This window comes from Stegodyphus dumicola, chromosome 8 (assembly GCF_044657685.1).
Source record: "Stegodyphus dumicola isolate Sdum_Otavi_A_Nest chromosome 8, ASM4465768v1".
Lineage (NCBI taxonomy): Eukaryota > Metazoa > Arthropoda > Arachnida > Araneae > Eresidae > Stegodyphus > Stegodyphus dumicola.
The window spans coordinates 136,715,438-136,733,114 of NC_140775.1; the positions used below are offsets into that span (position 1 = coordinate 136,715,438).

General features: G+C 34.0%; 1 protein-coding gene across 2 annotated transcripts in view; it reads right to left on the reverse strand.

The window, feature by feature from the left end:
* LOC118203882 (structural maintenance of chromosomes protein 4-like) overlaps positions 1–17,677 on the reverse strand; it is a 233,953-nt gene that overhangs the window by 151,113 nt on the left and 65,163 nt on the right. For both annotated transcript variants that reach the window (XM_085822460.1, XM_085822461.1), the window contains exon 7: positions 7,804–7,931. In XM_085822460.1, the coding sequence (XP_085678586.1) occupies positions 7,804–7,931 (128 nt within the window). The remainder of the gene's footprint in view (positions 1–7,803; positions 7,932–17,677) is intronic.

Here is a 17,677-nt window from a genome sequence, read left to right on the forward strand (position 1 = left end):
TAAATCATTTTAATACAGAAACAGATGAATTAGTAAGTTCTGTTTGGGAGTTGGAAAATTTCAGATATTACAAACTTTAACAGGTGATAAAAAACTTTGAGAAGAACATTTGAAAATTCTTGTTTTAGATATAAAACATGCCATGGTTTTACAATTGAAACTAACACTTACGCTGTCAAATCCTTATGCAACCATATTGTTTTCTTGGGCACAAACAATAAGTTAAGATATATTTTTTTATATATACTGCAAATGGTCTTCAAGTACTTGCTCAATGGAATATAACTGAACTCCAATTAATGTGGTGCAAGCAGGGGAAAAAATAAAAAAAAACTCTTTCTCACACCCGCACCAAGAAATGTATATTCAAATATAAACATTGTGGCAGCATATGTAATGTAAACATAAACATTTTGTTCTTTTCTGGAACAGAAAATTATACATCTTTCCAAAAGTTAGCACAGATACAAATTCTATAAACATCAATGAAATTGATTTATCTTGCACCTCAAATGCTACGCACAAAACTAAATAAATTAATCAACGAATCCATTCAAGACGTAAAGTTCTGATTTTAAAATGCACATTATATTATCTGATGACATACTTGTCTGTCAAGATATTAGAATAAAGGCTTTTGTTAAACAAAACGTTATTGTTAAGCAAATTAATCCTCCGAGTGGTACAGGTCTTTAAATCTTTTATGAAAACCCGCACTTAAACAGTCTTTATTAGCTAAATTTGTGAATTTACTTATTTTGGATTCCATTTTCATAAAGATTTCATTTATTAAGATGACAAGCAAAATATCTTAAATTATAAGCTAATATACATCAAGCTAGAAAAAAATCTTGCTGGTCATGGCACTCAGAGGGTTGATGAATGGTTAACAGCATAATAAAACATAGCTCTTCAAATTATTTTTCTCCTGTCGTCTTGTATAAAAAGAAAGACAATCCTCATCAACAGCATGTTGATTATAGCAAATTAAACAAAAGATTATTCTGCACAGATTTCCATTCCCTCTAATAACATGTGACAGATTGTTTACAGCAAGCAAAAGTATTTGCCACTTAAAAAAAAATATGGTTTTCCATGTGGATATTGATGCAAAAAGCACTAAGTTACCTACTGCTAAGTCAGGAACTTAGCACACAGTTTATAACACATAACATTATCTATGATTTTTTAAAAGCACTTTTTTGTCTGTGTATCAGCCCAGATGTGTTTCAAAGACACATTTACTCTGTATTCAGGGAATTAGTGAGTGATGTATATTTAAAATAACTGTAACTGCGTTCATGCTAAGCTATTCCGTTGTAATGCACATACTGTTGTGCTTAGCTTAATGCCATGTGAACTGTGTTTAAAAAAAAATAAATTTTGAATTTATTTGAGCCATACTTATTAGTTGAGTCTACTTTGAAAGTATAGAAGTTATTAATTGGAACAAACTAAACAAGAAGTTACATGGTGTCAGGAGCAAAATGGATTTCAGACCACCTTCTCCGCTGACATTCTCCTTCGGAAATGTTAAAGAAAAATGGAAAAAATGGAAGCAAGAGCTAGAAAACTATTTACTTACAATGGAAAAAGATGCCAAGCCAGATAAGATTAAAATTGAAATTTTTTTGAATTTACTCGGTACTGAAGAACTCAAAATTTATAACACATTTCGATTTGAGCCACCTGAGAATAAAGAGAAGTAGAGGTCTTGAAGTCTTTTGAAGATTAGTGTTCACCACGGCAGAATGTTGTATATGAACATTACAAATTCTTTTCGTGTAGCCAGCAAGAAGGACAAACAATTGAATGTTATGTCACTCAGTTGAAGACCTTCAGCTTCAACTTGTGAGTTTGCTAAACAAGAAAATGGATTGATTCGCGACAGTATTGTATTAGGCATTCGGGATAAGAGTCTGACCGAAGGTTTGCTTTGAGAATCTAACCTGGGATTAGAAAAAGCTATAGAAATAGTCCATGCTGCTGAAACTAGCAAAGAGCAACTCTGGAACATGAAAGATGATCCAGCGACTGTGAACAGCATGAAGAAATATAGAAAACAGCAGCATCAGTCAAAACAGTCAGTGCCATCAAAGTTGTCATCACGGCAGAAGCAATCAACACTAGAACATGACTGCAAGAAGTGCGGTAGAAGGCACAAATATTGGGACTATTCAGCTTTCGGAAAGACTTGCGCGAAATGCAAAGTAAATAACCACTTTGCCGTGAGGTGTCCCAAGAACATTTATGAAGTTGGAATACCAAATAATGAACTTTGTATATAGAATGAACATAGTGTATTTGTTGACTCTGTAATGATAGATTCACCAGTAAACGGGTATAGTAAATTTAAAATAAGTGCAAAATCAATCAAAGAACTAACAAATTCTATTAATGAAGTAAATAAGGATATACACAAAGCAAGTGCAACATGGGTGAAAAATATTACAAATGTATGCAAACAATAAGTCTTTCAAGGTCGATTTTAAGTTAGATACTGGTGCAGAAGTAAATATTTTGCCTTCATATGTTTTAAATAATGTTAAACTTAAGCCTAAACTTAACTGATTTGTTCTTAACTGCATATGGTAATTTGCATATGTAATATATGGTAATTTGTGTCTCGCAGCCTGACTAATAGTGAAAAAAACTATGTACAGATCAAAAAAGAGCTATTGGCCACAGTATTTTCTTTTGAACAGTACCACAATTTTATTTATGGACGAAAAGTCACAGTACAAAGTAATCATAAGCCTTTAATGGCAATTGTTAAGAAACCATTACATAAAATCTCTTCTAGAATGTAAAGGATGATCTTAAAATTACTAAAGTAAGATTTTGAGATAAATTATGTTCCAGGAAATCAAATGCTTTTTGCTGACACTTTGTCACGTGCATATCCTGTGAATGAAATTGTTAGTGATCATCCTGAAATGTTAAATGTTGTTCACATTATTTCAAAATATTTGCCTATGAGAGAAAGAGTGGTGCAGTTTAGGAAAGAAACTGAATTAGATCCAGATTTGCAAATAGTTATATAACGAAATGTATTAAAGAGGGTTGGCCTAAATGTTACAAAAAGGTAAATAGTAGTGTAAAAACATACTTTAAAGTTTAAAATTATCTTTATATTAATGACAACTTGTTATTTATTAATGAAAAATTAGTTGTACCTTACGGTTTGAGAAAAGATATGTTGTAGTTAATTCACGAAGTGCATTTTGGAATTGAGAAATGTAGAGCCCATGAAATTTTTTACTGGCCAGGCACGGCAAATGACATTGAGCAGCGTGTTTCTAAATATGAAATATGTGAAAAATTCAGAAACAGAAATAAAAAAGAACCTCTACTGCAACATGAAATTCCAACATCTTGCAGTTTGGTAATCAAAATTACTTAGTAGTTATCGATTATTACTCTAAATGGATTGAGGTTTCTAACATAAAAGATAAGACAGCAAATGAAATTAAAGTTAAAATGCAACTTCGCCATATTGCAAATGAAGTTGTTTGAGACAATAATCCCTGTAATAGCTACTTATTTAAAAAAATTTGCTGAGGATTGGGATTTTGAACTTAAATTTAGTAGTCCCAGATATCCTCAAAGCAATGGGCTTGCTGAGAAAGTTGTAGGAATAGTCAAAATTATCATGAGAAAAGTGCAAGATATAAGTGTAGGTTTAATGGAATATCGAAATACCCCAATTAGTGGAATAAATTTGTCTCCTCCACAACTTTTACTTAATAGAAGATTAAAGACAAAATTACCTATCAGTAATAAATTGTTAAATATTAAAACAAACCTTATTCTAAATTTCGTGCACTACAAGCTAAGCAAAAATATTATTATGATAGACCCACACAGAAACTGCCTGAGTTAAAACCTGGAGATAGTATATCCTTGTTAAACTTTAGAACTGGGCAATGGGATAAAGGTGAAATAATTTCAAAACATAAAGCTCCTAGATATTATATTGTAAGAAATTCAAATGGGGAAATATTAAGAAGAAACAGACTCCATATTAAATTTTCAAATTCACCTTACAAAGTTAATAATGAATATGATGATATATTAGTAGATAAAGAGAAAAATTCAAATAGAAGTGCTGGTAATCTTTCTGTGCCTATTAATCAGGGCTGTGGAGTCGGAGTCATGGAATCGGAATCGGAGTTGGGTAGATTTTTGGGTAAAAGGAGTCGGAGTTGTATTCGCTAAAAAACACGCTGACTCCGACTCCAGTTTTTATTGAACAGTCTGAATTTGAAATTAAATTAAAGTGAATTGAAAAAAAAAAAAAATTAATGACAAACTGAGTTAATATTTTTATTTATGAACTATATACATTCATAAATAGTTATTTTCTATTTTATTGACATATTAGTAAATAAATATAAGGGAGCAGGACAGATGTGATATTTGCCATTATTGATTAAACTGATTCATTTAGTTACTAATCTCATTGGTGAATTGAGATTAAGCAGCAAGAACTCCCAAAATTGATGCCATTCATAGAAAGCAAGCAGGAAAAGGAGCAACGCAATGGAGAAGTACATATTTGATGATATAGTGGTTGTTAGGATTAAGAATTTTTTCAGAAGATGTAAATAACCCTAATATTTCGCTAACAGAAACACTGTGGAATGATCTTGCAGAATTTGAAATCCTTCTTTCAATACCATATATAGCCACAAAAAAGCTACAATCTGAAGAATTAACAGGAGATGGGAATGTTAGAAGATGTAGATAACCCTAATGTTTCAGTAACAGAAAGACTGTAGAATGATCTTGCAGAATTGGAAACTCTTCTTTCTATACTGTATATAGCCACCAGAAAGCTACAATCTGAAGAATTAACAAGACGCAAGACTGAAAGAATGTGATGTTTGTTCTTTCTAAAATGGAAGATTTATTGCAGAAGGAATCATTTCTTCAATGCAGAAAAGAGAAACTAATTTGCTAGACAAAAAGATCATGCTGGGTTCAATACATGTAGATCCAAAACGCCGAATTTTGTTGGATGACAAACAAATTAAAAAGGCAAAGAAAGCATCCATGAACTTTCATTAAGAATGAAATTATTCTCAGAACAACTAGAGTATTCAAATCAGGATAGTCAAACTGCAGATATTGCAACTGAGTCTCATCCTCTTCTACTGATGAATTAGATTTTTAGAAAAATATTTGGATAATATTGAAAAGGCAAAGCGAATAAAAATAAAGAACCAGGAGCCTTTAGATATAAAAATGAAAAAATATAAACAAGATTTATACATGGCCTTCGAAGAGATAGATAAATATGATTGCTCTTGCAAGACATCTCTTTTAGAACTTACAAAAGTCTATCCTGAAAAGTTAAAGGAAGTAGCCATAACAGTAACAGCCCTTCTACTCAAGTCAGTGTGTAAAGACTCTTCTCAATTCTGATGTTTATCAAATCGGATCTATATTCCTCTAACAAAGAAGATCTTGCAGAAGTTTTACTGTTTCTTAGAAATTACTAATTCCAGTTTTTCCATTTCATAATAAATGCTAATTAATATAAAAAATTTGCTATGCATCAATTTTTATCTGTAGTATCTACTATTTCTTTTATATTAAAAAAATAAGCTGTACCCATGTTTATATGTTTACATATATATCAAGGAATAGGAGTCGAAGTTGGAGTCAGAGTCATTAAAATTCCAGAACTCGGAGTCGGTCATTTTTCCTACCGACTCCACAGCCCTACTATTAATATAGAAATCAACCAAATAATTTGTCCAATAATACAGTAACAAGAAGTGGACGGTTGATTAGACAACCTTCAAGGTATAGAGGCTTTGTCATAGAATAAAATAATGTAACATATTGCCTATATCATTTTTATGTAACTTTGTTTATTGTATGGCATATTGTGAATGTACTTTTATTGATGATATTTGTCATTTTTATTACTGTTTATAAACTGGAGGAAGGTATGTGATGTATATTTAAAATAACTGTAACTGTAACGGCGTTCATGCTATGTTATTCTATTGTAGTAATGCACGTGTTTTTGTGCTAGCTCAATGTCAGGTGAACTGTGTTTGAAAAAAATTTTTTTTGAATTTAACCATAATACTCATTAGTTGAGTCTACTTTGAAAGTATAGAAGTTATTAAGTGGAAAAAACTAAACAAGAAGTTACATAGTGAATGATGATTCATTAATTATTGACTACAGACTATTTAATTATATGCATGAAAGATGAAGATGAATGTATACAGAAGTTGCAGAGTTCTAAAAAAACAGCCTCAGAATACAGATTGCAAATAAACTTCTAAAAATGTCCATTCTTGAAATAAAAATTGAATTTTTAGGATACATTATAGAAAATGGAACTTTTCAACCATCTCCTTTAAAAACTGCAGTTGTTCAAAACTTTCCACAGCCAAAGAATCGCAAAGAGTCATAGTTTCTTAGGTCTTACAGAATATTCCCATAAATTTATCCCATAATAAGCAGGATGCCTTAATGACTTACTTAGGAAGAGAAAGTAATTCAAATTTGATTTAGAACAGCAAGAAGTGTTTCATACATTAATGAAAATTCTTTTTGAAACTCTTCTTTGAGATATAATTAGGCACAGATACCTCTTAGAACTACACAGACATGTTAGCAGCAAAAGGTTCAGCACCTTGCTACACCAGTTACCTTATGATGGCAATAACCATTGAATTCAGTAAAGCAAGGTACACCGATATGCTACAAAACTGCATCATTCCTAGCCTAGCTAATAAACAGCAGCTGGAAGGTACGACTATTATGCTTTTCCTCGCAAACCCCTTTAATTTCTCATGCGCACTAAAGAACACTAAAATAGTTTTGAGAATACATATGAAAAACATGCCAGTATACTTAGCCACGTGTCATCAGCAAATAATTACGTACAATCTTATTAATTTTGTTTGCAAATAATGTGATATTTTTTAAAATCTAGTATGATAACAACGGCAGACTTCAAAGATGACTTGTAAACAAACACACTATAGCTTTATAAATGCTGCTATAGTCAAACCCCAAAAGAAAATCACCATGGTTGTTTGTATTTGCTGGTATTCTCACCAGAAGAATTTGTAGAGATTAATGTTGCAGTGGTGTAGTAGCCACACTGAACCTCCCTAAAAACACTACGGATTAAAGAAAAATAGCAAATAGCGATCACATGTATGATGAAGTATAATCCTTACAGATTTTGTGCTATAAAAAATTTTGGGTATCAATGGGAAATCATACAGAACTAAAAACGTTAAGCTAAAACTCCAGAAAAACTTTGAATAGGAAGCACTGAAATACCTTGCCTTGAAAATGTTTTGGATATTAATGGGATATTGCATGAACTTTTGAATTTCCTGCATTTTCATTCAGAACTCTATATGATGTCCCATCGATATAGATATCTCATCAATAGATCCTTTTGAGGTTTATTCTATGAGATCATTATAAAGGCTATTAATCCTAGCAACTTGTTGTAGGATATCCAAAAACATTTACTGACAGAAACCATCAAATGAAATATTTGAAAAAGGATTATTGTGATTTTCGGGGATTAAGGAGAATACACACTAATAGGATGAACAACTAATCCTATCCAATATACTGATTAAATGTGCATATTTCAGTATTTTAATATTAAATTTTCAGCATTAAAATTTTATAAGCCTTTTTCAATATATAAAGCGACACTATAGTTAAAACATTTGAAAATGAACTTTAAGATTTATGTTCATCACTAGTAAAATAAAAATTTCATAAAGTAAAACTACAAATATCAAAACTTACCGATTAAGATGCAGAAGTGAATGTTCTAATAAATATAGCTTGTTTTCTAATTTTAAGTATTCTATGGCTTTGTTCTTTGGATCCTCTAATTCATCTTTCGCTTTTTGAGCATTTCTCAGTTCGTTCAACTAAAAAACAATCACATGCGTTATGCATAACTTACTTATATGGAAAGGTAATTTACTAAATTAACAAAATACACTACATGACATTGAAAATGCAACATCAAGAAGGAGTGGCCTGAAAATTATGCAAATTTCAGGATAGACAATGTCACCGAGTTATGAGAATGATGTGAAATGCAACAGCTCTCCAGCACGCATTGATGAAGATATAAGGGAACGCAAAATATTCAATTTTCGTGTTGTTATTTCTGCTAGGGAAATCATTATACAAAATGTATTCTTGCATCAAAGAATGCGTGTAATAGCATAAAATGCCAGGCCATAATTAACGGAGGCAGCTCCAGCAGACAGCTCATTTTATGAGGTGGGGTGATCGGACTGAGAAGGGCAAATTGATCCATATGGCAAATCTCAGCTGACTCAACCTGGACACATCCACAGGCTGTTGCAATGACACCTGGAATAAGGAAATATGGCAAATTCGAGGAGAGCCAGTGGTGTCAGAATGACGTCAACACGCATGTATCGATGCTAAGATTAATTAGATTAATGCTATTCTAATGCAGCAATGAACATTAACATTGTATTAGGTATATAAATCAACATTTTTCATTACATTTCACTTTTCTGGTTCTGCAAAGATGCTGCATATGCATACATACAGAGAGAGAGAGAGAAAGTTTGTATCTGCTGATAAGCTAGTTTTGTTTTTGAAAAGAAGGATGTGAATTAGCTGCTATTTCTCCAATTTTTTCCTTGCATTTAGAGAAAGTGACTCAAATTTGGAACATGCCTTCTACAGAACAGTAAGCAGTGAAGTATTTTCACAGTAAACGGATTCTGCCATCATACTCAAACCATTGAAAGACTCTGACTTGACAAAATGGTGCAGTAAAGGAAAGCACGATACAATTTAGATTCACTTAGATTCAATTTCAGACTTATGTAGCATCAAATTTACAAAGAAAATGATTATTTTACAGTACTTTAAAGTTTTTTAATTGCCGAAATTACAGGCACAAATTTTAATGAATTTGCCAGATAATCAAAAAGCTTAAGCTCTTACTTATTTACATTCTTTTATGTGTTGAATCATTAATTTACTCTCACCCCAAATTATCTTTAAATACATGAAATAACAACTTTCTTGGAAACTATAATTTTATAAATTTACAAGAAAAGATACATAACATCATTAACATAAAAATACAAAAGAAAAAAATCTGATGTGTACACCACATGACTTCTTCGTACGGAATATTAAATTATACATGCTTTTTCTTGCATTTCATTTAAACTTATTGGATTGAATTAAATCTACTTCGTCATAACCACATAAGAACCACAATAGAATAAAAGCACTCTTTAAAATTCACTGCATTTGTTTACCATAATGGCACTCTGGAGCTAAGTTCACATAACAGTGTTACATTTCATTCATTTTGTAACTCAGAATGACAAAATTTATATAATTTGAAGAATTATCTAATCGTTGCATATGTTCTGTTCAAATACTATAATAAATTTAAAACTAGGTATGAAAGAAATTAAGCAAACAACAACAAAAAAGGGGGAATAAATAAATAAATAAAATAAATAATGAAAAAATTAATTAAATTAATAATAATAATAATAAAACAATTTTTAACAGCTTTTTGCAGAGGATTCAGCATTTCTCATTCAATTAATTCAGTTTTCACTTCCCGACAAGGCAAAAATACATAAAAACGTAAAATATCTATATTAAAAATTACAAAGTAAATCTTAAACACTTATTTCCTCGAATAAATTCCAAAATGTTTTAAACATTATTTAATTCGAAATAATAAAAGAAAGAGGTGTCTTTGTTGTAGCAAAGCTTTCTCTGGATGGCAACAAATCCACTATTCTGCTAAGTTTCAAATGTAAACAAACATGGCTGTCAGGACAAAAATATTTATGCTTAGCCACACTTAAGCAACTTTAAATTGTTGATAATTCTACAAATATTGCATGCAGATTTACTAAAGGCATAAAAACCTTACCCGGAAGATAAGAACAACATAATTCAATAATTTTTAAAGCAAACAATGCACAATATAAAATTTCAAAGCTAGCTACTCAATTTGAGCTACTCATTTTTGAGTTATGCAACATATGTACACACAGACACCACAAAATATTCTCTTCATAATTCATTTTAAATCAGTTTTATATTTTTTTGGGGGGGATGAGTCTTTTATTGCGTCTTTTCGCACAGATGTCATATAAAAACAGCCTTAAATTGCATTCGATAGCGGTCAAAATGGATATTTTCGTTCAAATAATATGATAACTGAAATTTTTTGCAATTACAATACTTTCTTTTTACTTTGTACAAGGAAGTAAAAAATCTGATGAGTACACCACATGATTTCCTTGTACAGAACATTAAATTATATGCAGTTTTCCTGCATTTCATTTAAACATATTGAATTAGCAGTTAAAAAATTTTGAATTAAATCTACTTCATCAAATAGTGCATACACCACAATAGAATAAATTCACTCTTTGAAGTTCACTATATTTACCATAGCGACATTTCGCCGCTACGTTTACTTAGCAGCATTAATTTCATTGTGCACAAAAATTATACCATCTGAAGAATTACCACAAGTTCTATTCAAATACTATAATAAATCTAAAACGATATTAAATAAAAAAGAAAGTTTTTTGCAGAGGATTCAGCACCGCTTACCTAATGCGCATGCACTACCAAAAAACATAAAACACCAAATGCAGTTAAAACAATTAAAAAAAACGATTTTTACAATTAAAATTACAGTTTCTACGCCAAAAGAAGCTAAAAACTTAAATGTTAATTCTAGAATGAATTACGCATAACTTAATTCACAATAATAAAAGAAGACATTACTTTGTTGTTGCGACGATTAGTTTCTCTAGATTGGCAACAAATCCACTAAGTTTCAAACAAACATGGCTGCCATGAGAATCAGAAATTAGGCTTAGCCGCACTTAAAAAACTTTTAAATTGTTGATAACTCCATGATTATTGCATGCAGGTTATCAGGTTCTATGTTCCTTCTAACCTTCTCCGGGAACATACAAGGACCTGACTCGGAACAGAGAGCTTACTAAAGCTATGTTCACTAATTGTGGTAAGTAGACAGGATACAGACGAAGGGTATACAAAACCCTTTATTTTTCTCTATATACAATAACTTCCGTACTTCGGAATACAATGACCCGCCACTCGGGGTCTAACGTAAAAGTATAAAAATAAAACTAAACTCTAATTTAACTTTAGAATAATACACGTGGAAGATTGGCCTTATAATAACAGGAAGCGTATGTAGCACAGAGACTGTGAACACTACAATACGCTTTAATTTATCAAGAGGATTAAAACCTCTGGCCTGGAAGGCAAACAGCAACTGCGTAACTTCTAAGGTAAGCGGCCTGCGTTGACTCACTGCTTCCTCTCCTTCGCTTGGCAAAAAGGCCACACTTAAATACTTGGCGTTGGCCAGACAAACTTTGCATAAAATCCTTAACGCTTATAATTCGGCCGGAAGTAGAAAATAAGAAGTGATAGTAAAGATTTAAAATAAAATAAACGTTAGTAAAACTTAAGTTCCTTACATACTTCCCGCCAGAGTTAATTAGTTTGAAACTGAGGTCTAAAACGACCTTGTTGAAAACTTTTAGCTCTAGAATCTAACGCGAGGCCAACCTTTTACAAACACTTTTCGCTAGAAACTAGAAATTTAAAAGAAAGAAATTTGTTACAATAGCAGCTCCCAGGATATACAAATTTTTTTTTTTTTTTTCATCTGTACTGCATCTACACAGGAGCTTTTATTCAGTTCTGGTTCCTTCCAGAGATCTGGAAGGAAAACTAGTTTAATGAAATGTTACACAATGACATGGCAAGTAACATATACAATTATACTGCTCTTAACATTCTTATTTCATTCATGACTATTTTAATTATCTCTCCCCGTGCTCTCTGACATGTGTTGTAAAAGAACACCAAACACGAATGTGTTTCTGTCTACGTGTGCCATACTTCCTCCTACAATCAAAACACTAACGTGTTAAAATTCAACATAACGAGACCTCTTAACACACCCTAATTTCAACTCTAAACCCTGAGGTACTATTCTAAAAGTGGCTAACTCTAAAGTGTAGCGTCAGAGAGCCTAACTACATCATTCAACCTTTAACACATATTCGCCATGATTTAGTCTTTACAGTCACACGAATAACAAATTTTTAACATTACTTTCACTTTTACCATATCACGGTATTTCTTAACATTTAAAATAACAAAACATATCAACATGCCGTTAATTTTACAGATTTAAAAACATACATTAGTAGTACATTGTTAACTTCTATTCTTTTCAAAGCAAGTGCCAATTCTTTCTACATTGAAATAATACATTTCAAAAAGTCTTTCAGACTAAACTTCTCTCTTGCTAGAATGTTTTAAATAAAATTTATACAATAACTTTTTTTTCAATATTTAAGTTTTTACACAACGCTATTATACATCAACTTTAGTTTTACGCAAGAGTAATTGAAAAACATAATACGAAAATCGGTCACAACTCATTTCTCGCCCTTTTCGCGATAAAGGTAGACCTCGCATGAGGTAAAACTTCTTGAAATCTGCTACTTGCAGTAAGAATGAAAGATTAACTTAAGTTTGCAAAGTAACATAAAATTTTACTTATCTTTGTAATATTCGGACATCCTTTTCTGGGCCCAGTCTTTAAAGGTACTGCAGATAGTAGCTTGATTTATCCTCCTTCTTGTACGGGCTCACCCTTCAGTGCTTTCCTCTGGAAGCTTCCTTTTTTCACCAGTACGGCCACCCTTGAATACTTTCCTTTTCTCCTCTGCTTGTGGTCTTTGCCGTTTGATGGCAGCTGGTCTTGGCGGAACCGGGAAATTTCTTCCGTGTTCTTCCTTGGACCTCGTTGCTGGCCGTTCAAACTCTCCTTGTACTTTTTCCTCCGCCGCTGATGGCCCTTCCACAGTTCAGCGACTTTTGCTGCGGAGAGTTCTGTCGGATGAGTAGATCTTCCGTTTTAAAGCCGGGTTATAGTTGCCGTCATTTCTCCTGGTCCTCTTCACATACGTCGTCCTTCTTCCTTCTTCATTCTGGGGGTGTTCGTGAACTCTGTTTTCTGGACGGTGGAACGGCTTCTTTTTCTTGTTACCTTCAATTTTTCCGCGGGGCAATTTTCTTTTCACTTGCTTCTGTCTCTCATTGGCTTGCCCTTGTACTTGTTGTTTTTCCACCTCTGGAACTTGTACCTGCGGTGTCTGCCGTGCCGGATCCTGCAAAAGATCTGAAAAGATTTGCATTTTATTACGATCGAAGTAGGGCTTGATTTGATCAATGTTTGCGGAACAGGTTTCACCATTTCTGGCTTTTAACACTACAACAGCGTGAGTTATTTTTTCTATAACATATGGTCCTTCAAATCGTGGAAAAAATTTGGCAGTTTTATCTTCTGGTGCTGAAGAAAGTGAATGCTTAATTTTTAAAACTGCATCCCCTACTTTATAAGTTACTCCCCGTCGTTTCAAATCATAATATAGCTTCTGTTTTCTTTGTGCTACTTCCGTATTCTTTTTTGCTTCTTTTATTAGTTTTTCTATATCACCCATTTTAAATTCTGGGGCTCTTTGTTGCACATAACATAATTTATCTAACGGTGTTATAATCTTTCTGCCTAGAAATAACTCAGCAGGAGTTTTGCCCGTTGTATCATGTTTTGCGGTCCTAAGGGCGAAAACAAATTCATTGACATAGTTATCCCAGCTTTTATGAAAATTTTTAACATAACTACGGATAATTTTCACTATATTTCTGTTGACCCGTTCCGCTATATTTGATTGCGGCCGATACGGGACCATTTTTAAATGACGTATGCCCAGTTTTGGCACATGTCTTCAAATATATTACTTACAAATTGAGGACCATTATCCGATATAACTTTTAGGGGCGCCCCGTATTTTAAAATATATTTATTTAAAATAGAATCGGTAACTAATTTCACGGAGGCTCGTTTTAAGGGAACAATTTTGGTCCATTTACTAAAATGATCAACTATAACAAGGAGATAGCAACTTTTATTTAACTGACTTTTTGGGAAAGGGCCCAATAAATCGATGCCAATTATTTCATTTGGAAATTCGGATTTAATACTATTTAGAAACCCGGCCGGGCGGAAATTAATATAATTAACGGCTTGACATGTTGGGCAGGACTGGACATACGCCCTTGTTAACTTTTGCAGTTCAGGAAAGTAGACTGCCTCGCGTACGCGTTGGATAGTTTTTCGAATACCAGCATGAGAAGCTAAAGGGCTGTCATGGAGCTCCTGCAGGATATTTAATCTAAGACTAGCTGGGATAACAGGTCGAAATTCGTTGTTGGAATTCATAGTTTTTGTATAGAATAATAGACCATCTATTAGTTCGTAATGGGCTGCCCTATTTCTTATCGCCACAATATCTTGGTGGCTAAAATTTTCAGGATCCTTCAAATACTCATAAATACTTCCAAACTCAGGATCCTTACCCAGTTCGGTTATTACAGTTTCTCGGGAATTTATTGTACATGCTGTCAGCATTGCCATCTTTACGGTATTGCCTTGTTCATCTATTTTAATCCTTGATAGGGCATCTGCTACGATATTTTCCTTTCCAGGGATATGCTTGATTACCAGATTATATTCTTGCAGCTTGAGTGCCCATCTTATTAACCTTGGGGATAAATTTTTCCCTGAGTACAATCTAGTTATCGCCGCATGATCAGAGTATACTGTTATCGGCGCCTTTCCAAAATAGACTCGGAACTTTTGCACTGCTAACAGAACTGCAAGTGCCTCTCTCTCGGTCACGGAAAAGTTTCTTTGTGTTTGATTTAAAGTTCGGCTAAAAAATGCAACGGGCTGCTGATTTTGCGAAAGTACCGCTCCTACCGCATAATCCGAAGCATCCGCTGAAATTTCTAAATTCTCATCCTTTTCAGGAAATTTCAACACAGGGGCTTGCGTTAATGCTTGTTTTAATTTTTCGAAAGCACTATTGGCTTCGGCCGTCCACGAGAATCTTGCCTTTTTTCTTTTTAATTTTAACAATGGCTCCGCGATAGCCGCAAAATCTTTTATAAAGGACCTATAATATGAACAAAGTCCTAGAAAAGAAGAGAGCTTCTTTGCCGTGTTTGGAGTCGGATACTTTTGTACAGCGATTATTTTTGATTCATCTGTCTCGATCCCTTTTTGAGATATTTTGTAACCTAAATATTTTAATTCAGGGGCTGCAAATTTGCACTTTTCAACATTAACTTTTAGACCGGCCTCATTTAATAAAGAAAACACCTGTCTTAAATCCTGTACATGTTGGTCCAGATTATCACTAGTAATAATGATATCGTCTAAATAGATAAATGTGGACTTTCCAAGAACAGGTCTTAACACAATGTCCATGCATCGCTGAAATGTTGCTGGGGCCCCTGAAAGGCCAAACGGCATACGCAAAAATGCATAAGTGCCAGACTTGGTTATAAAAGCAGTCTTAGGCACGTCCTCAGGCCTCACCCCTATTTGAAAATAACCAGTCGTCTAAAGTCTAAAGTCGTCATAAATTTGGTTGATTTTATGTTCCTTAAAATTTCTTCTATGATCGGTAACGGATATACCGGATATTTCGTTATGGAATTTAATTTACGGTAATCAATAGCGAATCTCCACCTTTTTGGATGCTCCAAAGGATAGTCATTATTTTTCTTACATAAAACCACCGGGCTAGCATAACTACTTGAGATGGGCGTTATGATCTTTTTACGTAGCATATCGGTAATATGCCATTCTATAATTTTTTCCTTATTCTTATCATACCGGTATGGTTTTTGACGAACTGGCAATGCATCTCCGGTGTCAATACTATGGTTAGTAACCTGAGTAAATCCTGGAATATCACTAAATAACGAAGCAAATTCACTTACCACTTGTCGGATTCTATCTTGCTCGTCATTAGGCAGGTGGTCAAGATTTAACCTTGGCAGTTCAGCCTTTTCTACACGCACTGGTTTCATTGTCAGCTTAAGGGACGCTTCATTAAAATCCAGTGTAGCTTGTGCGTCTGAAAGAAAATCTATTCCTAAGATCAAATGTGCTTGCAGATTCTTTACTATAAAAAACATCACCTTTACTTGTTCGTCCTTGATACGGATATACAAAGGTACTTTACCTACGCACTTACATTTTTCTCCTTGCGCCGCTAATACTGTCGTATTATCCGCATTATATATGCGGTATTTGCGAAAATACTTCCTAAAAAACTGTTCTGCCACACAGGAACACTGCGCGCCGGTATCCAGGAGTGCGGTGGCTGGGATATTATTCACCAAGACTTCAATCTTCGGAAGAGTCAAATTTTTCACCATTACTGTATTTAACTTGTAGGAAGAGGGGTTTTCGTGGCCTTCGGATTTCCGCACCCTCTCGTCAGCAGAAATCCGTTTTAGTTTAAATTATTTTTCCTTTCCGTGCTTTCCTTCTTTTTCCCCTGGCCTTGAGACTTTTTTCCTGGGTTGCTATTGAACTGTCGACGTTCGCCGGCTGTTTTTGAATGCTCGGGTTTCCTTGCCCACTGATTCGCTTTTTCTCCGTAGCCATGTGCTTGAGTTTGTTGTAGTCTTGGCGTACCAAATTGGTTTCGCTGTTGATATTGACGTCTTCTTTCGACGTCCGCCGTTCTTCTACTTTCAAACTGGATTGCTAGCTCAAATAACTTTTCCAGTGTAGTCGGATTTCTTAATTCAATAAAGTCTTGCACTTGGGGGAGTAACCTCGGCAAAATCACTTGAATTATTTCAGGATCCGGACGGTTTCCATACAAGAGCTTGAAAACGTGAATTTTTCTTAAAATAAAGCTTGAGAGGTTTTCGATTCTTTGTTGATATATACTAAAAAGTTCCGTTTCTAATTTCGCACGATCCCTTACAACAGGGAAGGCTTTTAGTAGGGCAGTCTTGAAATTTTCGTAAGTATAGGTGGGACTTCCTGCTTGACCCAAGAGACTTCTGCCGATACATTTGAACCAGTTAAGCGCTTGGCCCCTCAAAGCGCTGGTAGCTAAGGTAACTTTTTGAAACTCGTGCTCGGGGTAGAGCATGAAGTGGTCATCCAATTTTTCCAAAAAACTGGTTACCGGTGAGTTTCCATTAAACGTTGCTTCTGGTTTCATCGAAGCGCGCATGGTCTGGACGATGTAACCGAATCCTTCCAGGGCGGCAGCTGGCATTTCTGGATTCTGAGCCGTTTCTGCAGGCAGCACAGGTTCTTCTTGAAACTCGGCCATGGTTATTCTTCTTCGTTGGGCGCTACTATCAGGTTCAATGTTCCTTCTAACCTTCTTCGGGAACATACAAGGACCTGACTCGGAACAGAGAGCTTACTAAAGCTATGTTCACTAATTGTGGTAAGTAGACAGGATACAGACGAAGGGTATACAAAACCCTTTATTTTTCTCTATATACAATAACTTCCGTGCTTCGGAATACAATGACCCGCCACTCGGGGTCTAACGTAAAAGTATAAAAATAAAACTATAATTTAACTTTAGAATAATACACGTGGAAGATTGGCCTTATAATAACAGGAAGCGTATGTAGCACAGAGACTGTGAACACTACAATACGCTTTAATTTATCAAGAGGATTAAAACCTCTGGCCTGGAAGGCA